Here is a 14856-nt window from a genome sequence, read left to right on the forward strand (position 1 = left end):
CAGCAAATTGTGAAAACCCTCCATCACGGGAGGGTTTTTTTTTTTTAAGAAGGCACTTGACAGAAATGGAATAGAGTTTCCTGCCCGAGCAGGGGAGCCTTCCAGCTCTGTTTTTCTGTTCATTCTCGATGTCAGGGTTCCAGGAAACACCCACTGACTAAGTAAGCGTTTCCGCTTACTTAGAGAGTAGCTGATACCTGGCATTGTCTGGGTACCGTATTTTTTGGAGTATAAGACGCACGGGAGTATAAGATGCAACAAGGTTTTGAAGAGGCAAATTAAAAAAAAAGTGTTTGCACTCTGCAGATCTCCCCAAAACGGCCTGTTTTTTTGCGAAAAGGGCCCTTTTTTTTTTTTTCAAAAAAAGGGCATGCATAGCCTTTAGGAGGCTTGCAGAATGCTCCTGGGGGGTGCCCCCCCCAAATGATCAAAAAACAGTCCTTTTTTTTGCAAAAACAGGCCTGTTTATTGTAAAAAAAAAAGTGCATGGATAGCCTTTAGCAAGCTTATAGAGTGCTCCTGGGGGCTGAGGGGGGTAAAATTTAGCAAAAAACAGGCCGTTTTTTGCTCATTTCTGCCCTTCCCAGCCCCCAGGAACTTCCTAGAGGCTCTGCACGGCCATTGTGGTGAAGGGGCGGGGTTTCGAGAGGCAAAAAATGCTGTATTCAGTGTATAAGACGCACCCAAATTTTCAGCCTCTTTTTTGAGGGAAAAAGGTGCGTCTTATGCTCTGAAAAATAGGGCATTTATTTATAGGGGGGAAATGTCCGGACCAAACGTAATTTCTAATGTTGGATTTTCCCCCTCACCAGAGGGAGAGCCCCCTTGTGGAGTACTGTGAAGCCATTACCATGGCAACTCCACTGTGCTGCACAGTAGAAGCCATTTTATGGCAGTACAGTAGAATCCGTTTTAAGGCACAGCAGGCTGTATCTTAACAGAACAAACACACAGAGGGTTTTTAGGAGTGTCTTACCCGCACAATATTTTTTTCCAGACAATAAGTCATCTGTATACCAAGTTTGGTTGAAGTTACTCAAGCCGTTCCAGAGTTATGCTGGAACACACATACACGCACAGCCATTTTTATGTATATATATAGATAGAAGATAGATATAGATGTCATGTTGGCACATCAGGGAAAACCTGAATCTGAAACCCCCTTCCAGGTTTTCCCCAACCAAAGGAAAGTCCAAGTTCCTACTCAGCACCCACACGTCCCAATCAGGCCACCATCCTAGCCGGAGTGAGCTTCCCAGTCACGCCTCTCCAGGTGCAGGTTGAAATGTCCTTGACTCCCAGTGAATTAATGTTGTGGTTGTTATGGCTATGCATCTCACCCGATCGCCATCCAACCCCCCCTCCCAGTTCCTGCCGCATGCCCATTCGCTAAGTGTGGCAGCCCCGAAGATCCAAAGGGAAAAAAAGGGCTCACGCTCCTTTTCCTTGACAGCTGATCTTCCAGTGATACAATCACGGTCTATTAATTAATTGCAACTAATTGACTATGTGCTGGAAAATTATAATCTCCATGATGTTTTTAAATCCCTCCTAGATTTGGTTGTGCCTTCTTTTTTATTCCGCCGCCTTGGGGGCGTTTCATGTTTTTTTTTCTGTAATTTTTTATTTTTGAATAAACCCAATGTCAACGTTCCAAGTATCATGTAGAATTAAATCAGAGTCCAAGGCAAAACTATCCTTAAAGTTCCAATTTAATAAAGCAGACATCTTAGCATGTCTGTGTTAATCCCAATTCTGGAAATAACATCAGAATTCCACCCAGTTAAAAGTTCATGATCTTGTCCCCACACCCACAATCCATCATATGGTCCAATCTTCTTCTTCCACGCTGGCGTCTCCGCCCAGCTGCTTCCGGTCAGGTGTAAAAGTGCGGAGACAAAAGATGACCTTGGCTTCTAGAAAAGAATGATAACAATACATTCCACAATCCTACTCCTGTCTATTCCCCCCTCCCATCAACTATGCTATTGAAACAGCATAATGAAATAATAGAAAGTGTGGCAGGCCAAAATTCTAAAAGGAATATAACTGCAGGCCTGACACACAAACAGACAAAACACAACAAACACCACAAAAATATCTTCCATTACCAATTGTAAAAAGTGTGTCAATTGGTTACAAAGAGCTTTCGTGCATCCCTTCCACAGTCATCACCTACAATTCATATTGTTATATATTTTAAATCAAATATATTTATATGTATATTACTATCATCACACCTCAATCTTCATATGACTATAATTGTTTTTACGTCCCTTTATATAAAATATTCCAAAATTTAAAGCAAAACCACATAATGACATTCCATTATCTATTTTCAATATCATCCAGCAACATTCTATCTTTGTGAAACGTTCTAAATAAAAATTAATTATGTTTAATAACGAAGTTTCTAAACCTCCTTTCTTAATCACTGTTTACAATTTATATCCAGTTTCCGAAGAGAAGGTGTGGGAGGAGTAACCATTGGGTATTAACCTAATCTTGATTGCCTATTGGAGATTGAGGAAATCTTTGGAAGCCACACCTCCTGCTGGTCCGGTGGCTCCCCACTTTAACCTCAATCTCGGCCTAATTGGAGCGATTTTCCTGCTCTCCTTTCCATCCGAGATTCAGGAGTTTTTTTTTTACTCTCAAGAAAAGCCTCAGCAAGGGATTTCAATTTAAATTGACCTCACCTGCCTTCTGCTGTGCTCCAGCTGCTCATCAAGCCTCGGCTTGCCAGAGCGCGCGATTAGAAGCCTGCAAGGAAGGGCCAGGATCACAGAAAAACTTACAGACAAAGATTGGAGGAGCCCAGGGAAGCCGGAGAACCCAGAACCCTTCCAGGATTGCAAAGAGGCTTCCACCGGAGGAAGGAAGGAGACTCCAGACGGCACCAGCTGCCTCCATTTTGGATTGTCGCCATTTTAGGAGCACGTGGGAGTGTGTAAACAGTGTTCTGACACTGAAAGCACTCACAAGGCCGTAGGAAGCCGGAAGAGGCTTCCTTTCTGCTCTGCCCCGCCGGTGATCCGGGGGGAAATTCAGGGCCTTGCCTGCCGGCAGCAGCAGAGCCTGCAAGCAATCAGAGAGGCGGAGCCTATCCCTAGGAAGGGAATTTATTTCAGCCGGCTGCAGAAGGAGCACGTGGGTGAGCAACAAACCGTGAGTAATGGCAGAGGCGACTAGGAGCAAAAACTCTAGGCCCAGAGCCCCGGGGGGTGCGGATCCAGAGGAAGGGTCCTCTAGAGCGATTTCCCCTGCTCCCAGAGGCAGATCCCCATCTAGGAGGGACAAAGCCAGGGCACCCAGGAATCCATCCCCCAGGAGGGAAACCAGAGCAACCAAGGCCTCGGCCAGGGACTACAGGGCAACCATCAGCCCTTCCCCCCCCAGATCTCGCTCCCCACGCAGGGCCTCTGCCCGGGCTGTACGCAGATCTCCATCCCCAGCCTCTCCAGGGGGATCTCTGAGAAGGCACAGCTCTCTTTCTCCTCCTCTCTCCCCTGCTCCCCTACTGGATTCGAGAGCGGATCCCTTTGGCCGCAGAGCAGCCAGCCCAGCCCGGCCTCGCCTAGCACCTCTATCCCCTGAACCCAGGGAATATTCCCAACCACCAGAGCTTCAGCCTCAGCTGCCTGATCTAACCAGCAGCTTTCAGGACATGTTTGCCAGAGCTTTGGCCCAGGTTATGGCTTCTAGCTTAACTCAGCAGCCACAGGCTCCCAGGAGCAGGGCCCCCCAGGATCCCCCCAGAGGGCTGAGCGATCGCCCTAGCACCTCGGCTGCAAGGGAAGCCAGGTCTACCTCCCCATCCACGGCTAGTGAGGCATCCGACCTCGAGGAAGGGGAACTAAAGGATGTGGGGTTTTCGGAGGATGAGGTCCCCCAGGGGGAGGAGGATTCCACCGTAGCGGGACTTTTCCCCCCCTCCTTGTTCAGCTCCCTTTTACGCAAGGCAGTAGCCACAGCTGATCTGGATCCACCCTCGGATCCCCAACCCGCAGCTGAGTCCTCGGGCAAGGGCAAAAGCAAGAAGAAGAAAGGGCCCTTCCATAGGCCCCCCGTAGCTAAGGAAGAAATCCCCACCCCAGATATGTTTATGGAGGTGCTCAAATCTCAGTGGGTAAAGCCAGGGTCTTTTCCAACCCCAGGGGGGAATGAAAGAAGGTTTTATAATCTTAACCAAGCCTTTGCCCAAGCCTTGCAGGTTCCGGAAGTGGATAACCCGGTGGCAACCTTGGCATCTTCCTCAACGGTCGTATCAGGAGACACCACTAATTGCCTCAAGCCTGAGGATAAGAGAGCAGACATTGTTCTGCGCAAGACGTTCCAGGCCATCACCTGGGCTATCAGAACGGCCGCCTCTGCCTCCTTTTTTAATAGGTCCACGGTCCTGTGGCTGGAGCAACTGAGGGATAGGACCCCAGCCTCTGAAGTGCGACTCCTGCAGGACATCTCCAAGATGCTTGCGGCAACGCAGTTCTCAGCGGACGCCACCTTGGACGCGGTAAAGTATGCGTCGCGTGCTATGTCTTCTTCAGTTGCTTCTAGGCGACTACTCGGGCTACGTCACTGGCAGGCGGAATCCCGAATGAAGTAGCACCTAACCGGCGCGGATTACACCGGGGACAAGTTATTCGGGACGGCGTTGGAGCCTCTCCTTGTGGAGGATAAAAACAAGTGGAAGATCCTCCCGTCAACGAACAAGCGGTCGGATTTCCGCCATGCACCGTACCCTAGGAGGACCTCCTACAGACCACCTGAAGGAGACAGCCAAGGCCAGAGGTACCAAAACCCCAGATTTCAGAGGCAGGGGGATAGACAATTTCAGAACAGATTCAGGGGCCAACACCAGGGGAAGCGGCCCTTTCGTGGAGGAGGCGGTCGTCCCTTCCGCAGATTCAAGTGATCCGCCCCCGGATCACCCCATCGGCGGTCGCCTCTCCATGTTTGCGGATGCCTGGGAGCGTATCACATCGGATGAGTGGGTTCTCCAGACGGTAAGGCTCGGGCTTCGCCTGGAGTTCCGCTCCCTTCCTCCCAGTAGGTTCCGCACCTTCTCCTCCTCCTCAGACCCAAACAGGAGGGCCCTTAAGGCCAAGGCCATTAAACATCTCCTCGACATCAGGGCCATCGAGAGGGTCCCAGAGGGGGAAAAAGGGTCAGGATTTTATTCAAACCTCTTCCTAGTGCCCAAAAGCTCGGGGGGTTGGAGAGCCATCCTGGACCTTAAGTTACTCAACTCCAGGGTGGTATACCGTAAATTCAAAATGGCTTCTCTAAGATCCATCCTGGAGGGCATCTGGCCGGGCGACTTCCTTGCCTCCATCGACCTTACAGAGGCATACCTGCATATCAGGATCGCCCCGGAACACCGTAAGTTTCTGAGGTTCTCCCATGAGGGGGACCATTTCCAATACAGAGCCCTGCCCTTTGGGTCGGCCTCAGCCCCCAGGACTTTCACCAAGGTGCTAGCTGCAGCTGCTGGTCACCTACGTTCCCTCCCTGTCCGTTTATTTTGTTACCTTGACGACATACTCGTCCTGGCCAGGTCCTCTGCTTCAGCTGCAAGGGATCTGAATACTACCATCGACACTCTCAGATCCCTGGGGTTCTCCATTAACCTGGAGAAGAGCCACCTCGTGCCCTCCACCAGGCTGCTTCACCTAGGGTCCATTATCGACTCTGTAGCGGGGGAGGTGTTCCTCTCTCAGGATCGGAAGGACAGCATCGTTAAGATGATTCATGAGGTTCGCAAGTCACGCTCTGTCCCTGTAGTTCTTCTTTCCAGGCTCCTGGGAAAGTTCATCTCGTGCATAGGGATCATCCCCTGGGCCCGACTGCACGCCAGGGAGCTCCAGTGGTTCCTGCTACCACGTCAGAAGTCCGGGACAAGCGACGCGATCTTCAAGATCCAAGTATCACCCCAAGTGCTGCTATCTTTCCACTGGTGGCTGTCCCCAGCTCTGAACAGAGGCTGCCTCTTCAGAGATCCACCAAGAATGATGCTCACCACCGACGCAAGCCTCTTCGGCTGGGGGGCCCACCTGGAGAACCAGATCGCCCAAGGTCGGTGGACTCCAACAGATCTAAAGCACAACATCAACTGGTTGGAGCTCAGGGCCATCCACCTGGCCCTCCGACACTTCAAGGACATGGTCAGAGGTCAACACATCCTAGTCCTGACAGACAATGTAGCGGCCAAGGCACACGTGAACAGACAGGGAGGCACCCACTCCAAGGCTCTCCGCGACGAGGCGCTGCGCCTGGGTCACTGGGCGGAGAAACACCTGGCATCCATCAAGGCGGAGCACATCTCCGGAACAGAGAACCATCAGGCAGATTGGCTAAGCAGAGAGACGATCGACAATGGAGAGTGGCAACTCCATCCCTCGATCTTCCACAGGATCTGCGAGAGGTTCGGCCATCCGACGGTGGACCTGTTTGCGACACCGCACAACGCCCAGCTACCAAAGTTCGTCTCGAGGTTCCCGACCCCGGGAGCCATGGACACGGACGCCCTACGCTGCAGCTGGCCACCAGGTCTTCTCTACGCCTTTCCCCCCCTTCCCCTCATCCCCGGGGTTCTGAGGAGGGTGGTAGCGGAGAGGGCAGATCTGATAATGGTGGCTCCCTTTTGGCCGCGCCGCCCCTGGCTGGCAGATCTGGTGGACCTGTCCACAGCTTCTCCCTGGAGGATACCAGCAGGGAGGTGACGCTTCACCAGGGATCCCTAGAGCAACCCAGACCCGGAGTGGCTCCATCTGACCGTCTGGCGCTTGAGCGGGAACAACTGAGACAGGCTCAGTTCTCCGAGGAGGTCATCAAGGTGGTAGAGGCATCCCGGAGACAATCCACCACCCGCATCTACAATGCCTCGTGGGTGGCCTTCTCAGACTGGTGCCGGGGTAAAGACATCTGTCCTACGACTGCCTCGGTTCCTCAGGTTCTGGACTTCCTCCAGGAGGGTCACCAGAAGGGCCTCGCCACCAGCACCCTTAGGCGTCAGGTCTCCGCTCTTTCCACAGTCCTAGGGGGGGTGAACGCTCCCCCCCTATCTCAACACCCGGTTCTCAGGCGTTTTCTCAAAGGGGCGGCGAATTTGAAACCCTCAGCGGTCCATCGATTCCCCTCCTGGGATCTTCCCACAGTCCTCCAGGCTCTAACGGAGGCTCCGTTTGAGCCTCTGAAGGAGGTTTCCCTCCAGCTCCTGACCCTTAAGGTCGTTTTTCTGGTAGCCATCACTTCAGCTAGAAGGGTCTCAGAGATCAATGCCCTTTCCAGCAGAGCAGACCTCTGCACCTTCCTAGAGAACAGGGTCGTCCTCAGACTCGACCCTTCTTTCATGCCCAAGATCAACTCCCCCTTCCACAGAGGGTTAGAGATCATCCTTCCGGATTTCTGTCCCCATCCCTCCGGGGAGAGGGAGAAATCCTGGCATAAGTTAGATGTTAGAAGAGCCCTACGCATCTACCTGAAACGCACGGCTCCCTTCGACGATCAGAGGCCCTCTTCGTGTCCTTCCAACCTTCCACCCGGGGGGCTAAGGTCTCCTCGGCCACCATCAGCAGATGGATCAGAGCGGCCATATCTCAGGCCTATCAGGCTCGGGGTCTCCAGGTCCCACAGGGTATCACAGCACACTCCACTAGAAGTGCTGCCACCTCAGCCGCCTGGTCTTCCCAGGCTCCCCTAGAAGAGATTTGTCGAGCGGCCGCCTGGGCCTCCCCGTCTCCCTTCATTAGACACTATAGATTGGACGCCTACGCCTCGGCGGACGCTGCCTTCGGCAGGAGGGTCCTTCAGGGCGTCCTAGACATGCAAGGGGGCTCAGGCCCGTCCATTCCCTCCCAGGACAACTAACTTTGGTATGTCCCAATGGTTACTCCTCCCACACCTTCTCTTCGGAAACTGGCAGTTGGACTTACCTGAACTGCATGTTTCGACGAGAAGTGTGGGAGGAGTCACTTCCCGCCCGTTATGGCGACTTTCGCCATGAAGCAGGGCCTGAGCACGTCCAGGTTCAAGCAACAGCTAGGAAGAATCGGTATTGGCTGTTTCTTTTTGCTTCCTTTCAGATACCGTTCAGATGTTCGGTTAAAGTGGCGAGCCACCGGACCAGCAGGAGGTGTGGCTTCCAAAGATTTCCTCAATCTCCAATAGGCAATCAAGATTAGGTTAATACCCAATGGTTACTCCTCCCACACTTCTCGTCGAAACATGCAGTTCAGGTAAGTCCAACTGCCAATTTCCCTTTTATCATATCAATACAAATATTACACTATTATCACTATGTTCATATATAAATAAATAAAAATATATAAATAAATCAAAATTGTTGTGGCCTGCCAGCAGAGCTGATGGCAGACTCAGACAGTGAGGAGGGTTGGGGAGGAACCTGGGCCAGTCCTGGAGTCTGGGGAAGGCTTGAATGAAGGCTCTGCATCGGAGGCAGAGAGTGGGCCAGAGCCGTATGCCCAGTTATCAGCTGCCTTCAGAGTCAGACTTCAGTGAGGCAGAAGAACAGCTGGAGCCTATTCCCAGTGTGTGCATGCACAGAGTTGCCAGACAAAGGGAACAGCTAAAGAACAGGGGTTGATTTGGGAGTAAGGCCACAGGTGGATGGTGAATGGCCCCTCCCAGAGGGAATAAAAGAGGAGCGAAAGGGGAGTGGAGTTTGCAGGAGACAATTAGTTCGCTTCATTGGCTTGTGACTCTCCTTGTCAAGTTCTGCAGATATCGGCCTGGCAGCTCTCCAAGCCAGATAAGGTCTGTGACTGTAAATCCTCCCATGAAAGACTTTGCTGGATGTCAGTGAGCAGAATTCACAGCAAATTATTAAAAGGAGTTTTTGTCGGGACCAGGAGTTTGCTTTATGCTCTTGGGAAGCCTTGGTCAGAACATTAATAGAGAAACCCCTTCTCTAACCAGCCTAGAAGAGTGGAGCCCACAGCCAATCTTCCTTTTTGCAAAAGGGATTTTTCCCCTCAATTCTTTTTCCGTGGCTCAGCTGCATCGTCTGCCATCAGTGATGTTTGCCTTTTCTCTTTTATGCAATTTTTAAAAAAGATTCTTTTCTTTTCTTTCTAGGTGCAGGTTCTTCTGCCCTAAAGAGGCCTTTCGAAGACGGGTTGGGGGATGAGAAAGACCCCAGTAAGAAAATGAAGAGGAATTTGAGGAAAAGTAAGGATGATTATTTCTTCTCCTTCCCTTTCATTACCGCCATGTATGTTGGTTTTTTTAATTTCTAAGCTGCCCTTCATTCATCTCTGCTCCACTGTCAGCTAACTCTTGCCGTGGGGAATTTGTGGTCCTTGTTTAGTGACTGCCTCGTTTAGCCACTGTTTACAGTTAACGACGGTGAGGAAAAAGTCGCTGGCTTTTTACGACTAGTTTACAACACAAAGGAAAGTTGGAAGTAAGACTGTGGCATGGTTTCACTGAGCAATTGCTTCGCTTAACAACCGAGTTCCCTACCCCAATTGTGGTCACTAAACAGCCCTTTACATATTTGCAGTGCTTAGCAACAGCTGCAAATTCTGCGTCTTGAATCGGCCAGAATCAGCACTGATTTCACTCTAGTAAACAAATGAAACTAGAATACCCCAATTTTCTCTGTGTAAAGATTACTGGATTCTTTTTTCCAAACATCAGCCTAGTCAATTTTGGATTGGGATAAAATCTCTGCTTGCTTTTTTTTTTTGGCAAGTGTTGGGTATTACCTTTCAAACAAATTCCAAACGTTACCTGAGAGCTGGTTTAAGAGAATTAAATTTAATAAATCAATAAATTAGATGAATGTGAAAGAAACGGAAGGAAAGAAGGAAGTAGTAAAAGAAAGAAAGAGAAAAAAGTAAGAAAAAGAATGGAAGGAAGCAAGGAAGAAAGAAAGAGAAAGAAAGTAAGAAAAAGAGAGGAAGAGGAGGAAGGAAAGGAAGGTGAAAGGAAAGATGAAGGAAGGAATAGTGAAAATGAAATGTAATAACTAGGCGTAATAAGATTATGTTTACGTGTATTGAAATGTCTGTTACCCAGATACCACCCCATCCACGCATTGATATGTATAAATAATATAAGAAAGAAAAAGAAAGAAAGAGGAAGAGGAGGAAGGAAAGGAAAGGAAGAAGGAAGAGAAGGTGAAAGGAAAGATGAAAGAAAAAAGGAAATAGTGAAAATGAAATGTAACAACTAGGCGTAATAAGATTATGTTTACGTGTATTGAAATGTATGACACCCAGGTACCATACCATTCACGCATTGATACATATAAATAATATAAAATAAAAATTTGATTGGAAAGAAAAACAAGAAGGGAAGGAAAGTTTGTTCTGGAAAACACCAGCCTATTCTATTCAGTTCTTCCATTCAGACAATAAAGTGATTTTAGTGTCCCCTTTTTCTGGAAATTCTCAATTTTGGCTCCAGGATCACCTGGTGGTCTCCTCACCCTGCTGAGTTTCTCAGAGACAAGGGAAAGATCTCCAAGACCCCCAAAGAGCTTACAGCAGTGGAGAAAAGCAGATTTCTCCCCCTGCTCCCCCCCCCCTACAGAAGGCATGGCCTTGGCGTGCCCCGTACCCATCCCATCTTCCCCCATTCTTAGCCTGTCTGTCAGTTTCGGGTTAATGTCAGGTTCCAAAGAGAACCCAAAATTAAATCCGAGTCCAAGGCAAGCGATTGCTCAAAGTTCCAATTTATTAAGAGAGCCACATTGGCACATCTGGGAAAACCCGAATCTGAAAACTTCCTGGTTTTCTCCACCCAGTCGAAAGTCCAAGATCTTCCCCCCCCCCCCCCACAAACTCATCACATGGTTCAATACTTCACTGCCATGCTGGCAGCTTCCACCCATCCAGTTCCGGTCTGGTGCAGAGATGCAAAGACAAAGGATGACCTTGGCTTTCTAGAAAGAATGTTGTTATGGCTAAGGATAATGGAAAGTGTGGCAGGCCAAAGATCCAAGAGAAAGATGGCTGCAGGCCTGACACCGTCTCTTTCTTGGCTTCCTTTCAGTCCTTGATAGCAAAGCAATAGACCTCATGAATGCCTTGATGCGGCTGAATCAGATCCGGCCCGGCCTCCAGTACAAGTTGCTTTCTCAGTCGGGGCCCGTCCATGCCCCGGTCTTCACCATGTCGGTCGACGTGGACGGGACGACCTACGAAGCCTCAGGACCTTCCAGAAGACCGCCAAGCTTCATGTAGCTGTGAAGGTAAGCCAGCCCGCTCTCTGGTCTTTTGGCCTTTCTCGGGTTGTCGGTTGGGGTCGGGGGACGGGTCAACACCTGGGCTGAAGGAAAATATCTCCTTGATATGCGATTCATGCAGGTGTTGCAAGCGATGGGTTATCCCACCGGCTTCGATGCAGACATGGAATGCACGAGCTCCGACGAGAAGTCAGACACCGAAGGCAAAAATGAGACTGTCTCTTCAACCACGAGCAATAATAATGGCAATTCCACAGTTGATACCTCTGCAACCTTAGAGGTGCGTCTTCTTTCTCCTCCCTCCCTCCCTTCCTCTCATTCTCATCTTCCTTCCATTCTCAACTCCTTCCTTCCTCTCATTTCATCTTCCTTTCTTCCTTCCTTCCTTCCTCTCATTCTCATCTCCTTTCCTCCTTCCTTCCTTCCTCTCTTCCTTCCTCTCATTCTCATCTTCCTTCCTTCCTTCCTCTCATTCTCAACTCCTTCCTTCCTTCCTTCCTCCCTTCCTTCCTCCCTTCCTTCCTTCCTTCCTTCCTTCCTTCCTTCCTCTCATTCTCATCTTTCTTCCATTCTCAACTCCTTCCTTCTTCTCATTCTCATCTCCTTCCTTCCTTTCTTCCTTCCTCTCTTCCTTCCTCTCATTCTCATCTTCCTTCCTACCATTCTCAACTCCTTCCTTCCTCTCATTCTCCTCCCCTCCCTGCCTCCCTCTTTGCATTTCTTGTTTCTTCTCTTATGAGGTTGAAAAGTTTCCCCTTGACCTGCCAATTTCTGGGTCAGGAGAGAAAGCACAGAAACACCACTGGTTGTGCCCCTTTAGGCGCCAATGATCTAAACCCAAAATTGTGTTTTTCTTTTGCTTTTTCCCACCTGCAAAGCCCTTTGCTCAAGGCTGTTAACGGCAGGCAGGGTTCCTACCCCCCCCCCCCCGCTTCCACCCTTTTACTGCCCTTCCCTTTGTTCTCCCTTTGCCCTTTTCAAAAAAAGAAAGAAAAAGAAATGAAGCTGAAGGTGGAGCTAGGTAGGACCCAATTGATTTCATCCACCCGAGACTTCGCCTGTGGCGGTTCCAGTGGGTCCAGGGATGCTGTCCCTGGGACACCCAGACTGTTACGTGACCTTCCCCTCACTCAGCATCGGAGCAGGCGCCTCGGAGTAACTGGAAACTTTAGTCTGGAGTATTTCTGGCTCAGGCGGGCAGAAGGAGGAGGAGGAGGAGGAGGCAGGGAGATGGCCAGTTATGCAGGGAGACATGAGAGCAGTCTTCCAATATCTCAGGGGCTGCCCCAAAGAAGAGGGAGTCAAGCTATTCTCCAAAGCACCTGAGGGCAGGACAAGAAGCAATGGGTGGAAACTAATCAAGGAGAGAAGCAACTTAGAACTAAGGAGGAATTTCCTGACAGTGAGAACAACTAATCAGTGGAACAAGTTGCCTCCAGAAATTGTGAATGCTCCAATACTGGAAGTCTTTAAGATGTTGTTGGATAACTATTTGTCTGAAGTGGTGTAGGGTTTCCTACATGAGCTGGGGGTTGGACTAGAAGACCTCCAAGGTCCCTTCCAACTCTGTTATTCTATTCTATTATATATAATCAGGTGTGAAAACACTTGTGAGCGGAAGTTCCGTAGGCATGAGACCACAGGGTCCAGGAACTATCTGCCTCCCCTCTTGTATGAATTGTGCCCAAGCGGCTTCTGTTTGGCTGATAGAAAGATCTCGGAGCTGCCCCTTCCCTCCTTTCTCATCTCCGTCTGTCTATCCGTCCATCTCTTTATTGTCTATTTGCCTGTCTTCCTTCATTCTGTCTATCTATCTTCTCTTTCTGTTTATCTATTCAATTCTCTCTTTCTCTCTCTCTCTCCCTCTCTGCTTCTCTGTCTCTTCCCTCTATCCATATTCCATTCCATTCCTTTCTTTCTACATTCCATTAAATTATTACCATATCTCTCCTCTCTCCCCCTCTCTCTACCCTTTACCTGCCTACCTTTTATTTATTTATCTACCCTTTCATCCATCCATATCTGTCTGTCTGTCTGTCTGTCTGTCTATCTATCTATCTCTGTCTATCTATCTATATCTATCTATATCTATCTATCATCTATCATATCTTTCTACCTACCTACTTACCTATCCATCCATCCATCTACCTACCTATATCTATCTGTACCTACCTATCTCTCTCTCTCACTACCTACCCATCCATCCATCCACCACCCACCCACCCACCCACCTACCTACCTACCTACCTATCTAATATCGACCTCTCTTTCTCTCTCTCATCTGTCTATCTATCTATCCATCCATCCATCCACCCACCCACCTATCCATCCACCTACCTACCTATCTATATCTATCTCTACCTCTCTCTTTCTATCTATCCATCCATCCACCCACCCACCTATCCATCCACCTACCTACCTACCTACCTATCTATATCTATCTCTACCTCTCTATCTATCCATCCATCCATCCACTCACCCATCCACCTACCAACATACCTACCTACCTATTTCCCTTCTGATTCCTACCAATTGCGGGAGAAGGGAGAGGTCCTCACCAAACATTGCACATGATGAAACCAAGGGCCCCTGTGGCCCCTGGCCCTCAACTCCCCCCCTTGCTTCTCCTAGGTCCGAACTCAGGGTCCCATCCTCACAGCCAGCGGCAAGAATCCGGTGATGGAGCTCAACGAGAAGCGGCGAGGCCTGAAGTACGAACTCATTTCGGAGACAGGCGGAAGCCATGACAAGCGGTTTGTGATGGAGGTGAGGAGGGAGGGTCCCTATCAGGCTTGAGACTTCCTCTGGGGGGGGGGGATGTGACGCCCAGCCAGGGTGCCCATTGCCAATCTCGTTTCCAGGTAGAAGTCGACGGGCAGAGGTTCCGAGGGGCTGGCCCCAACAAGAAAGTAGCCAAGGCCAGCGCTGCCTTGGCGGCTCTGGAGAAACTTTTCTCTGGGCCCAACGCGGCTGCCAATAAGAAGAAAAAGATTCTCCCACAGGTGAGAGGGGAGGGGCCGCACCGGAGGGACCCCTGTGCAAGCTTCTGAAGTCAGCAGAAACCCAGAAGAATTGGGTGGGACGGGGGAGGATTTGGGGGTGGAGAGGAAGGGAAGGACAGCATCTCCCCAGATGCTGTCTCCATGGTAGAGGGGCCACATGTCAACTCCGGTGAGCCCACAGTGTGAAGATCCCAAAGGATGACCTAATTAATTTACGAGCCTCGAGACAAAGTTCAAAAGAAATCCATTCATTTATTAGGATCGACATTTTGGCATGTTCTTCTGTGGAGCCGAAACTGATTTCCACTTAATTGCGTTTGAGCTTTACCCCCCTGTATCCCCTCCTTTCTGTCTGTGTCATAAATCACATTCACCAACAAGATGCTACAGCAGGCTATGAGCATGCACATTTCACACACCAGCTGTAGGAATATGAGATCTCACTCTGGCCAAAGGTATGCATGGAATTCTACTCCCTTTTTTTTAATGTTGACTTGATAGTAGTCATGGAACACTTGCAGTTGACATGCAGGCCTGGAGCTGCCATTCGGACAGGGGAAGCTATGGGAGCTGCCCTTGCTAGCTTACTAGTTGGAGATCTCCCTCCCCCTCCACAAGCAATCCAGCTGAGAACTCTCCATC

General features: G+C 49.7%; 1 protein-coding gene across 1 annotated transcript in view; it reads left to right on the plus strand.

The window, feature by feature from the left end:
• Positions 1–14269, plus strand: part of STRBP (spermatid perinuclear RNA binding protein) — a 48848-nt gene extending 34579 nt beyond the window's left edge. The window contains 6 exon segments of the mRNA XM_032232736.1: positions 9097–9189; positions 11020–11184; positions 11187–11218; positions 11334–11492; positions 13844–13978; positions 14074–14269. Coding sequence (XP_032088627.1) covers positions 9097–9189; positions 11020–11184; positions 11187–11218; positions 11334–11492; positions 13844–13978; positions 14074–14262 — 773 coding nt within the window. The 3' untranslated portion in view covers positions 14263–14269.
• Positions 14270–14856: the final 587 nt, after the last annotated feature.

Source organism: Thamnophis elegans, chromosome 16 (genome assembly GCF_009769535.1).
Source record: "Thamnophis elegans isolate rThaEle1 chromosome 16, rThaEle1.pri, whole genome shotgun sequence".
Classification (NCBI taxonomy): domain Eukaryota; kingdom Metazoa; phylum Chordata; class Lepidosauria; order Squamata; family Colubridae; genus Thamnophis; species Thamnophis elegans.